Source organism: Muscardinus avellanarius (genome assembly GCF_963383645.1).
Source record: "Muscardinus avellanarius genome assembly, chromosome: 1".
Taxonomy (NCBI): domain Eukaryota; kingdom Metazoa; phylum Chordata; class Mammalia; order Rodentia; family Gliridae; genus Muscardinus; species Muscardinus avellanarius.
Window position 1 is genome coordinate 208200611 of NC_137786.1, and position 12955 is coordinate 208213565.

The 12955-nt window shown below is 48.5% G+C and overlaps 1 protein-coding gene across 4 annotated transcripts in view; it reads right to left on the bottom strand.

Moving 5' to 3' along the window:
- ELF5 (E74 like ETS transcription factor 5) overlaps positions 1 to 12955 on the bottom strand; it is a gene marked incomplete at both ends in the record, with an annotated part of 43189 nt that continues 30234 nt past the window's right edge. For 2 of the 4 annotated variants that reach the window (XM_080705998.1, XM_080705997.1), the window contains 5 exons: positions 1 to 97; positions 536 to 731; positions 2727 to 2795; positions 7646 to 7696; positions 10753 to 10986. In XM_080705998.1, coding sequence (XP_080562124.1) covers positions 1 to 97; positions 536 to 731; positions 2727 to 2795; positions 7646 to 7696; positions 10753 to 10986 — 647 coding nt within the window. The remainder of the gene's footprint in view (positions 98 to 535; positions 732 to 2726; positions 2796 to 7645; positions 7697 to 10752; positions 10987 to 12955) is intronic. The other 2 variants (XM_080705999.1, XM_080705996.1) reach the window with 2 other exon arrangements.

A 12955-nucleotide genomic window follows, 5' to 3' on the forward strand; every position in this document is an offset into this window, starting at 1 on the left:
TCATAGCTTGTCTTCTTGCCACCCGTGTGCGTTCTTTCCAAATTTGTACACTAACCTTCGGTCAACCCGCTCTAAAATGCCGGTTTTATAGTAGTATCTGTGAAAGTAAGCAGAAAAGAGACTCAGGGGGGGGGGGCTGCACACCCAGTAAACAACAGAGCGTAAACAGTCCCCCTTCCTCTCCGGTGACAAGGCTGGTCTTGGGTTACAATGGCATTTTCATACCCTGGTATCAACTTACACTTAAACCTTTCCCAGACATTTCGAAGACAGAACCTCACCAAACTGGCTCAATGTTTTGTGTGTGCGGGGTGGCTTGGGTTCAGAGCAATCTCTAGGGGACACTGCCAAGCAAGAAAGGATGGCGTGTCAGTTTACAAGCTGTGATCCCACCTGTAACTAAGAACCCGGGTTTTAGTCTCATGACCTCGCCATTATCAAGTAAAAAGCTGCAAACCCAGAGCAGTTTGCTGTGGCCGGCCACTTTATGTAGCCAGTCTTTGGGGGCTCCTGGTGTTCTGTGGTCTCAACTCACCTCAGAGCCCTGCTCAGCTTCTCGTACGTCATCCTGTCGTTCTTCTTCCTCTGTCCCCACATCTTTGCCAGGGCTTCTGACTTAACCACCCGAAAAATACCTTGTTCCCTATCTTCCCATTCCAGAATGCCACAGTTTTCTTCAGGAGATAGCAGCAAATCTCGTACAAATTCCCATAAGTGAGAACTTTGGAGGCCTTTGGGGAAGGGGAAGAAAGCTAATTACTTAAAAAAAAATTTTTAAAGAAAAATTCTCTGACTTCTCATTATACCCCTTAGCACCACTGATTTGTGGGGCTACTCCTCATAATATGACTGAGTGCGCTACTTGGAAACTTCCTGGGTTGCAACATATCTGTCTTCTGATAAAGCAGTAGCAAAACACAATACAGAGACCCCAAATTAACACTGACTGGCAACACTGGGGTTCAACTGTGGATTATTTCTGATGAAATGAAGGAAATGACAATCAAATGATCTTTGCTTGCTTATTTATTGTTAATTAATTAATTTATGCTGGGATTGTACCAAAGGGGGCATTCTACCTCCAAACTATACCTTTAGCCCTTTTTATTTTGAAACAGGGTCTTGCCAAGACACTGAGGCTGACCTCAAACCTGCAATTCTCCTGTCTCAACCTCTCAAGTACTGGGATTACAAGGGGGCCCCACCATGCCTGGCTCATCTTTTCTTTTCTTTCTTTCTTTCTTTCTTTCTTTCTTTCTTTCTTTCTTTCTTTCTTCTTTCTTTCTTTCTTTCTTTGTACTGGGGAAGGAATCCAGGGGCTTTTCTACCTTCGGGCTATACTCCCAGACCTATTTTCTATTTTATTTGGAAACAGGGTCTCACTAAGTTGCTGAGAGCCTCATTAAGTAGCTGAGGCTGGCTTTGAACCTGTGCGATCCTCCTGTCTCAGCGTCCCAAGCGCAGGGATTACAAGCGTGCGCCACCACGCCCGGCTTTTATTCTCCTTTCTGACAGGCAGGATGTTTATATTAAGATTCTGTTGCCTGCAGCTATTGATTTTTTAGGAAAGTCGATATTTCTCTTGTTCCATTATACTGTGGGTAAGACTGAGTTTGGGGTCTAACCACCTAGATTTGGGATCCTGAATTCACCTTTTCCTAGCTCTGTACTTGTCATCTCTCTAGAGACATGTGTACTATGAGATAGTACCTTCGTCATAGGCTAGATTAGAAGATGCGATGATTTATTATACAGCCAGTGGTCAGAACCACTGAGCCACCCTAGCAGGTAATGCTGCTCTCTACACACAAATCAGTGAAGTTGCAGGCCAGGCTCTGCACTGGGTAGAGCTCCCAGTGCTGGGAAAGGCCAACAGGATTGCCCACTCACAGTGTGTTCTTCACTATCTTCCTGTGTACTTCAATGAAAAGGTCCTACAATGGACCAGGGAAAATAAGGACCTCAATTAGAAATGCAACCTGGGGAGGAAATTTCTTTACTTGCTCACTTTAATTTTTAAAATGCAATTTCCAAGTGCAAAGAAATAAATCTGATTTTGATAACTTGTATGAAAGCAGTCATGGATTTTCTTTCTTTCTTTCTTTCTTTCTTTCTTTCTTTCTTTCTTTCTTTCTTTCTTCTTTCTTTCTTTTGGTACAGGGGATGGAACCCAGGGATGTTTAACCTCTAAGTGACATCCCCAGCCCTATTTTTTTATTCTATTTATTTATTTTATTTATTTATTTATTTATTTATTTATTTATTTATTTTTGGTGGTACTGGGGATGGAACCCTTCTACCTCCGGGGTACACTCCCAGACCTATTTTATATTTTATTTGGAAAAAGGGTCTCTTAAGCCAGCACGGCTGGCTTTGAACCTGCACGATACTCCTGTCTCCACCTCCCAAGTGCAGGGATTACAAGCATGTGCCACCACGCCCGGCTTATTCTTTATTTTGAAACAGGGTCTCACTAAGTTGCATAGGGCCTCACTAAGTGGTAGCTGAGGCTGTCCTCAGACCACAATCCTCCTGTCTGTCTCAGCCTCTCAAATGCTGGAATTACAAGTGTGCGCCACCATGTCCAGCTTCATGGCTTTCTTTACTACCTTCCTTGTGAAGACCTGGTCCCACCCCAGTGTTTAGTCTCAAGGCTTATTAAAGTAGATAGCCAAGTGTCAGGAACAGTTTTAAGTAGAAGTGGAAAATGGCGCCTCTGTACTTACTTGTTCGACTGTGACTGTGGCAGTCTTGACTTTTGATGCCACTTGTTTTCAAGCAGTTGGAATCAGCATCTGCAACAGAATGATTTCTAGTAGTGGAAGGGAGTGTAGAGGCCACAGGCAGACCTCAGGTCTTATCCAAATGAGCAGGTGCTGAGTGACCACCTTTGTGGTTAGGTGACACCGTGCTATACAAGGTGGAAAGGAAGGAAAAGACAAAGAGGCCAAAGAGACACCGTCTGTGTTTGAGGAGTGCTTGTGCTCAGTCCTGGGGACCTACTACAGCCTGAGATCTGGGTGTTGTGTTGGGACACAACATTGGACACAACAGGCCGTGTCTCGGTGCCTGTGGAGTTGGAGGATGAACGGGCCAGGCAAAACCCCAGCCAAACACACAAATCTCCTGTTACATCACTTCAAGCATTGTGAAGGCAGCAGGACTCTGGAGAATTGGGGTGGGGAAGCACCTGCTTCATGACGGAGAGCCTCGTGAAAAGGAGTAGACACTCGTGCTAATGAGTGGGAACTGGCAGGAGGAGGTGGAGAAGAGGGTCCAGAAGGGAGGAGCAGTGAAGGCAAAGCCAGGTGTGGACAAGGACCTCTGCAAGGGTGGGGAGGCAGAGGTGATGCTGGGGAATTGGCCAGCAGGTCAGGCCAGGGAATTTTTTTTTTTTTTTTTTTTTTGGCTTTCTACCTCTGGGCTATACTCCCAGACTTACTTTCTATTTTATTTGGAAACAGGGTCTCACTAAGTTGCTGAGAGCCTCACTAAGTAACCGAGGCTGGCTTTGAACCTGTGTGATCCTCCTGTCTCAGCCTCCCAAGCGCGGGGATTACAAGCGTGCGCCACCATGCCCGGCCAGGCAAGGGTGTCTGTGGAGGCCACGGCAAGGGTTTGAGATTTTATATTAAAGTCTTAAGTGAAGATCTGCAAGAAGATCCCTCTGGCCATGGTGTGGGGACAGTTGGAAAGGATACAGTAAAAGTAGAGACCAGAGCTTATGAAGGGTAGAAAGCAAAGTGTTAATATTGAGTTTAAAAATATATAACTCAGACGGCAAGTGACAATCTGAGATACCTGTACCCACATTGTCCCAAAATAGTATATGACTTTAAAAAAAAAAGAGGCAGGACCAGATCTGCCACTTCCAGCTCCACATCAAATCTCTGCTGCTTCTCTGGCTCCCTTTGCTCTAACCACTCTGGCCTCTGGCTCTTTCCCAAACACTCACCCACATCCCACTTCAGGGCCTTTGGACGTGCTTCCTCCCAGACCCCCATGCCCAGAATGCTGTTTCCTTGGACATCTGTGGGTTCACACCCTTACTTCAATCTTGGCTCAAGAGTCACCTTCCAGGGAGTTTATTATATAATGCATTTATTGATGTAGTCACTACCTGTGACCACTAGAGGGCAGCAGTTTGTGCTTCTAGACTCATCCCTCCAGCACCTAGCAAGCACAGGGGGAGGCATTAAGGAGACACCAAGTGTCATTGAACAGCTATTTTATATACTACTAACCAGATCCATCTATAGTCTAGTGTATATACCATGCTGTACTGAATGAAGCATCTTCTCTCCTTTTTTTCTACTAACAGCTGATACTTACAGAGCATTTGCTAAGTGCAAAGTGCCTTCTAATTGCTTCATGTACAGCATTTTATTCAGTCCTGCAGCAACCCCGTATGATATTATTGTGACTTTCATTTTTCCGAGAATGAATCGGAAGCCCAGAGAATTTAGGAATTTTATCTAGATGGTGAATCCGGGGCTTGAACACAAGAAGTTTTCGTTCCAAAGCTAATGCCCACAGCTACCACATTATCATGCCTTTCTTAATAGCATCAGTAGAAAATGACTATTTTTTTTTTTTTGCATGTGTGTGGTACTGGGGATTGAACACAGACTCATTCTATCTCTGAGTTACACCTCCGGTCCTTCTTATTTTATTTTGAATCAAGGTCTCATTAAGTTACCACATGCTGGCTTCAAACCTGAAGTCCTTCTGCCTCAGCTTCCCAAGGACTAGGATTTCGGGTGTGTGCCACCATCCCAGCTCACTTACTAATTATTAGTTAGGATTATTCTGAGCATTTCCTATTGGCACTCACTGAATCTCATCCACCCTTACGTTGTATGTCCCAAACTGGTCTGTTGTTTTGAGTTGATCTTTTAAATAGGGAGAAAACAAATGGAGCCATAAAAATAAACAAAGGTGACTTATTAGCTGCAGATAGACAATAAGCAATCTATGCCAAAATGGTGAGAAGAGGAAGGGAAAAGTTCCCTTTTAATTTGTACAATCCCCTGTGTTTTGGAGGGAGGGTTTTGGCCCCATAGGCTGAACACAGTGCAGGTCAGCTGAGGTGGGATCCTAGGAGTGTGTGTGTGGGGAGGAGTTATGCGATGGTTGTTTTACTCTGAGAGGATCCTATTCTTTCTGTTCTAGGTCCACCATAGTGGCTTGGAAGGTATTCATGAGTTAATTAGATTCAAGGCCATACTTGGTTGGTGGCGGGGTAGAGGCAGAGGGACTGAAGTCATTACCCACAATGTCAATGTTAAGTCAGGTCCCCAAGTTGAACCCTCTGCTGAGATTGGCTGGTGGGTCTTTAGCAGCAGCCAGAACCCACTAGATTTCCCTGCAGATGCCTTTGGTAGTGCTGGCTCCAGCTCCCCCTGGCTCATAACTGTCTTATCTCAGCTGTTCCTCTGCTGCTGGGCTGTGCCTGCTGTGGGCGGAGTGGAGGTGTGGCCCAGCCTCATTGCTGTCTGTGACTTGGAGGCTTGGTTGGCTTGAGACTGGAAGCTTAAAATGTGGCCAAAGGATTTATTCCCATCTTTTGGTTGAAATCAGAGTCATGACCTCCAGAGACTGGGATGGGACCTGAAGGGCAGGGCAGGGTTTCTAAATCAAACTCATCACACCCTTAACACTAGCGGTCTAGCCATGAAAACTGAACCCCATGCCGGGATGGCATGGAGATGCTCCATGGCCTGGGAGCAGGAAGGTGCCAGCAGGGAAGCCAGGATCGCAGGCTTCCTTCCTGGGTGTGATGTAAACTCCACGGGTGTTTCACTGTTGCAGGTGGGTAGCGAAAGGAGGAAAGAAGAGACAAGTGGAGAGGGGCTGAGTTGCTTTGCTTTGGCCAGTTCTGATGGCTTCATAGCTGGTTGGGTCTTGGCCCAGCCAATTATGAAGCCTGTACCAGGCTGCTCTCTGGCAGCACATCATTATTGAAAGGCAGCTTCTTATTTCTGGATCAGAGTGTATCTGAGACCATGAACCATCACCTAGGCTGTCGGCTCTGTACCATATGTCCTGGGCTTTATAGAATGGGCTCACTGTGTAAACTACCAAGTGGTAATCTTTCTACCTACCCTTGTGCCCTTCAAACTGGACATTAGGGTTCTGTTTGGGAAATGTGTGGTCATCAGGGCTGGGGAAGGGCCAGAGACAGGCCCAGGGGCCCTGGGGGAAGGTCATGGTGTCTCTGCCATAGCAGCGCCTGTGGGGCTGGTGTCTGGGTGGGCTCAGCAGACATCCAAGCCCCAAGTTCAGTCTCGAATTAAGCCTCTCTGACTGCAGCAGTGGCCAGAGCAGAGGGCAGGCAGTGGGCACTAGTGGAGTGTCCTTGAGTGTGTGCTCCAGAGATGCTAACCAAAAGCCCTTGTCTCACCACTTCCCCCTCCAGAAACTTCCCTCCGTCTCTTCCTTATCACTGGTCTGGCCACCACTATCACCTTCCAACACTCCTTTCTTACCCAGACACAGTAGTCCAAGGGATCTTAAAACCCAGGCAGGATCTCACCATTTCTATAGACTTATAGCAGCTTCTGCTCAGAAGGAAATCCAAACCCCACAACCCATAACCCTGCCCTGCAATGCTCTCAGCCTGGGTCCTGCCCCTGCTTCTGCCAGCTCTGTATAAGATTTTTTTTTTTTTTTTTTTTTTTTTTGCGGGTCTGGGGATGGACCTCCGAGCTACACCCTCTGCCCTATTTTTTTATTCTTTATTTTGAAACCGGGTCTCACTGAGTTGCAGAGGGCCTCACTAAGTAGCTGAGTCTGTCTGCGAACCTCGATCCTCTGGTCTCAGCCTCCCGAATGCTGGGATTACAAGCATGCACCACCACACTCGGCTTGTATAAGATTTAATAACTAAACACAGTAAGAATCATCACCTTTAATACAAGGAGCCAGTATGGTGGTGCAGGCCTGTAATCCCAGTACTTGGGAGGCTGAAACAGGAGGGTTGCAGGTTTGTGGCCAGCTTCAACAATTTAGTAAAGACTTGTTTCAAAATATAAAATAAAATAAGGAATGGGGGTGTAGCTCAGAGGTACAGAGGTAGAATGCCCCTCGATTCAATTCCCAGTACCAAAAAAAGAAAAAAAAAAATGAAAAAAGAAAGAAAGAAAAAGAAGCCCCAAAGTTCCCTTTCCTGAACTTTCTTCATCTTTGAAAGTGAAAGCGCAATATTCAGGATGGATGAGGCCACTGGAGATCCTCTGCTGTTTTATGATTAGGAACTTGACTTACTTAGTGAGCTTAGATTGTTCTGAGACATTATCAACCAGTCAGTGGTGACCAGTCTCACGGCTAACGGATGCAGGGTTTTGGAGCACCCGCACTGCTGGCACTACCTGCACATTGCTTCTGAAACTCAACACAACCCTGCAGGCACCCAGCATTTTGCACACAGGGAGCTGGAGTCTCGGGGAGGATGGATTAGACTCCAGAGACCCAAACTGTGGACCACAGACCCACACCCACGCTCCTTCCACACACTCTCTCCACTTCTCCAAGTCTCGACTTGCTCTAGTTCATCAACCTTCTAGTGAGTATTAACAGTACGATGGAGCCCAGTGCCAACGGCAGCCTTGGCATAGCCTCGGGTAGCTGGAGCTTGATTACTTACAGTCTTTGATGGTGGCTTTGGTCTCTTCAGCATCATTGAAAAAGGAGTAGCCTGGGAAAGATAAAGAAAGGCACAAGCCATATTGCACAGCCCCGGTTGCCCCCGGCCAGGCCAGGGGAGGAGGTGTTGGGGAAGGGGAGCAACTGTCCTCTCTGGGGGGTGGTTTTAGTTCAGAAGGAAACCTGGAGACCAGCTGGCCCAGCTAGAGCCACTCTGAGAGGTGGAAACCTCCTTGTTCTCAAAAGGTCACTTGGAAAGAGGCCCAGGTATCCCAGCGGCCTCTGACTTCTGGGTGAGCACTGAGGAGTGAGCCCTGGCTGGGGCCAGGAGGGGTGGGCTCTGAGCTCAGCTGGACCACTCACCCCTCCATGGCCCTGCCAGTCAGCTGGTCTCTCAGTGGCGACATGAGACAAAGCGCCCACTCAGCTCTTGCTTGACTGAGTCTATGATTTCTGATAGGGACTTACAATCCCTAGAGATGAAAATGCCTGTCATGTGCTGGTCACAAGAGAATGGGTGTCAGAGGCTGGAAGAGGCATCAAACCCTCTGTGGGTACCGAGTTTCCCAAGGACCTGGAAGGCTGGCCTTGGATCCCTCTTCTGCAGAAGTGGGTGGCCGGGTTTAAGGTAGGAGTTTCAGACCACGCCTTCAACTAGCAGGACGGACCGTAGGACCTCAGTTTCCTAACGTGGTGTCCACCATGAGGACTCATTTCTACTAGTAAGAAGACGGGAACGAGGCATGCTTGTGACTGTTTATTCCTGGTGTCGTGGCCTCATTGGGTTTGGTCAGTCATACCACTTCAGCTGACTCTACCTCAAGGGCAGACAAGAACAGGGCTGACAGGGGACCTGGTCCTCTCCTATGCCGTGGAAGACACCCTCTGCCCTCCAGTATCCCCATGCTTTAGGCCTTTTAATTCTACTTTAATGCCTACTAAACCAGGCAGTTCTCTGGGTCCTCCAGCCCTCTCCTGCTCCTCTTCTGGTTAAAACTTCCTTGTTCTGTGTCCTATTCTGCCAGAGCCCTAGTCCATGGTATAGCATAAGACATAAACTAAATAATCACCCCTAATCTAACTTATTGTTAGATGCTTTTGAGAATGAAAGGCAGTGCTACTATCAATTAGTCCAGGATGACAGATGAAAGCAACGCATCCTGGGCAATGGTCCTGAGTAAACTCTGGTTGCATACACAGACCTGCTGGAGGAGCACGCAAGGAGGGATTTCAGGATGAAGCAGGCTGGTGGAATGGGGAGTCTCTACTGCTCCCCCCTCAGCCCTCCTGGCCTAGTGAGTGTCTCTGTGCTACCATAGGTAGTGGCTCTGTGACTCCAGGGTTCCTTAGGTGGAATGGGGTTCCAGGCTGGTGGAATGGGGAGTCTCTACTGCTCTCCCCTCAGCCCTCCTGGCCTAGTGAGTGTCTCTGTGCTACCATAGGTAGTGGCTCTGTGACTCCAGGGTTCCTTAGGTGGAATGGGGTTCCAGGCTGGTGGAATGGGGAGTCTCTACTGCTCCCCCCTCAGCCCTCCTGGCCTAGTGAGTGTCTCTGTGCTACCATAGGTAGTGGCTTTGTGACTCCAGGGTTCCTTAGAATAAGAAGAGCCATCTCTGGCCTGTTAGGAAACAGTCAGCTTTTAGCTTATTCTTTTGCACAGAGCTCTGAGCTAATGGGACCAGGGACAAGTAATATATATATAGCAATTGCCAGCGGTTGCTTGGTGGCTGAAGACAAACTTGGTTGACTTGACAGTTGGCCAAGCTGGCTAAGCCAAGCTGGACCCTCTTCCAGGAGGGACCATGTTCCTCTCCATGGCCCTGGGACTGTTTCCTTGGGAGATCCTAATGGAGCCCTGAGTGCCTCCTCCCAGGGCTGCTGTGGCACTCAGACCTGTCCCCTCTCAGAGAAGGCACACGCTAAGCACAACTGCTGCCTCCGGCAGATTGAGCAGGCCCGGACATCCATCCTTTGCTTTCCTGCCCTCGGGCACTCGTGATAGAGGACAAGCAAATGGAGGTCAAAGAAGCACAGAGGTGTAAGGTCACTTTTCTGACCAAACAGGAAACCCTGTCCCCGCATTCCGTTCATCTAGGGGCTATTGACAGCTTGATTATCTCCACTGGCGGGGAGCTTCCTACCTCCTTTGTGTCCTAAAATAGCCTTTCCAAGAGAAGGTGCCAACTTTTAGAAAGATCTTTCTTAAAATTGGGCTGAGATGCGCTTTCTTTAGTTTTCGACCTCTCAATGACATTCATGATGAAGGAAATAGCTGCCATCCGCTGCGTGTGTGCCCTCAGGTGCCGAGAAGGTAACATTTCACTAAGTCCTCCTGGGAAGCCCGTGGAAGTGTGCGTCATCGTCCCCGTGGCAGAGAGAGGCCGTGGAGAAGGAGACAGGGAAAACCTCTCTCTAGGCGTACCAAGTACAAAGCACTTGCTTTTGTACTCACTGTCAATGACCTGTTTGCTTTGTGACCTTGGGGAAGTCAGTTTGCCACTCAGGACATTAGGGCAATTATCTATGACACAGGGACCCCCAATGAGACATTCTCAAAAAAACCTTTCCCGTTTGAGACCTGCTCAGCAGCATTCTCCTCTGAGGGAGCCGCAGAGGCAAATTATGCTCCTGGCGCCACCTGCTGGCCATTCAATGCTATTTCTTTAGGAATGTGATATTACGGAAGACCAATGATTTGGATTCCTTTGGAATAGGACAGGATCAGGTCTATTTAATTTTCCCCCTTCTGATTAAGGAAAGGTGAACCAGAAAGCTCTCTCTCCCCTTATTGTTTTAAATCCTTATGAACATCTCACATTATTTTGTTTTTATCAGCCTAGATCCCGAGTGGTGCCCGTGTCTTTAGTCTTCCTTTTCTTTAAAAAAAATGCGCCCAGGCTGAGGATGTAGGTCAGCAGTAGACTGCATGTCTACCTTGTATGTAGCTCTAGGTTCAATCCTCCAATACCAAAAAGAAAGAAAAAAAAAGAGTGCTCAATTTGCTTTTTCTCTTTTTCCTAATCCCCCCTGGCTAGCTCACTAGAGCGTCCAGCCACCGAGAGGCTCCCTCACACCCGGGGAGCCCCCGGGGCCGCCCTCCGCGCTGACCTTGCGTGCGGATGTTCTGCAGGATGAAGTAGAGATACTCCCCACAGAGCCCGGCCGCCTCCACGAACTCCTCCTGCGTCATGCTACACAGCTGCAGGCCGCTGATGTTGAAGTGGCAAAAGGAGATGCAGTTGGTGTCCAGCTTGTACTGGTCGCAGCAGAACTGGAGCCATTCCCACACGTGGCGCTTAGTCCAGTATTCCGGGGGGACAGACGTCCAGTAGGAGTCACAGGCTGCACCAGAGGAGAGAGAAGGGGGCCCGGGTTATGTAACATCCTCATCCCTCACCCATGGGGTTGGCAGGGCCTCCAGGCTGAGCGATCCACAGGGCCCAGGGAACCTTTACCCTGTAGAGGAAACCCAGAGGGACTGGATTCTGCAGACAGGCTTGGGGGAGAGGGAATGAGAGGGGCGAGAAATAACCAGACCTCATTCTGGTGCTTAAAAAGAGGGGACCCTGAAGCCGGGCGTGGTGGCGCATGCTTGTAATCCCAGCATTCGGGAGGCTGAGACTGGAGGATCATGGTTTGTGAACAGCCGCAGCTACTTAGTGAGGCCCTCTGTAACTTAGTGAGACCCTGTTTCAAAATAAAGAATAAAAAATAGGGTAAGGGGTGTAGCTCAGAGGTTGGTCGAATGCCCCTGAGTTCATCCCCAGGCCTGAAAAAAAAAAAAAAAGAGGGGACCCAGTTGGGGTGTGGCAGTGCACGCCTGTGACCTCAGTACTTGAGAGGTTGAGACGGAAGGATTGCAGGCCAGCCTCAGAAGTTTAGCAAGACCCTTGACAACTTAGTGAGACCCTATTTCAAAATAAAGAATAAAAAGGGCTGGGGGCATAGCCTGGAGGTAGAATGCCCCTGGGTTCAATCCCTGGTACCAAAGGGGAGAAAGAAAGAGAAGGAAGAAAGGAAGGTAGGAAGGTAGGAAGGAAGGTTGGTCTTAATGGAGATGGAAAGTAGACAGCTCTTCAGTTATCTGGCTTCAGACAACATGTATCAAGAGCACAGACTCAGGAGTCCAAGGGTCTGGGTTCAAATCTCAAAACCAGGATTGGTTGCTTTCCACTGGGTAAGTCCACAGACATATAAGCCTCAGTTTCCTTTTCTGTAGAATGGGGACAATATGATTGATTTACAGGGCAGTTTATGGAGTTTGAGATTAAGAGCATAGACTGGTACATAGACAGTTACAAATTGATCAAATAGTTCTTAAATGTGCACTTATTGAAAAAGTACTTAGAACAGAGCCAGGCTGGAGGCACACAACAGCACCCGGGAGCTTGAGACAGAAGGACTATGGGTTAGAGTCAACCTCAGCAACTCACTGAGGCCCTCGGCAACTTAGCAAGACCTTGTTTCAGAATTAAACAAAATAAAAAGGGCCAGGGATGTAGCTCAGGGGTAGAATGTCCCCATGCACAATCCCCAGTACCACAAAAACAAAGCAAAACAATGCTTAGAACAGAGCCTGGTCTGTGTTAATGCTATCATTATCATGGGACCCCTACTTTGTGCGATGCAACACATTGTGTGTTAGTGATGTGTGGTGGATGTGTTTGGTTTCTGTCCCCCAGGAGGTCACAGATGAGGAACCTGAGGGTCCCAGAGGGCTTTGCTAAGATCCCATGGCCAGTGTGTGGCAGAGGTGGAATTTGAATCCCAGTCTGAACTTGAGAGACACTGATCTTCCCATCCAGCCATGCTGGTCCTCAGAGGGCCAGTGAAGAGAAGACAGGAGAAGCAGAGAGGAGAGAGGAGAGGAGAGAGAGAGAGAGAGAGAGAGAGAGAGAGAGAGAGAGAGCACCCAAGGGAGGAGGTGTCTAAGGAGAAAGGCAGAGAGCGGAGGACGCTGGGGTGGCCATCTCATGCTGGTGGACTGGCCATCTCAGTCTGGTTGGACTCGGCAGCAAATGGCAATTATTGCCATTCCGCCTTCAAATGCTGCACTGGCTGCCACTGTCCCCACAGAGCTGTGGTGCCTCTGAGCCCAGCCAGGAGGTGGGCTCTCTGCCTGCCAGGGGCTGCTGCTCATGAAGCACCCACTGCTCGACCCCCGCGGTGCCACGTGTCCTTGTCGACATCGCCCAGGTTTCTCAAATCCCTCCAACAGTCCCATCAACTAGAATAGGTGTGACAGGGCTACTTCATGGAGGAAACCGAGGCTCCCCCTAAAACCCAGAGCCCTTTCTGAAATCTCTTTTCC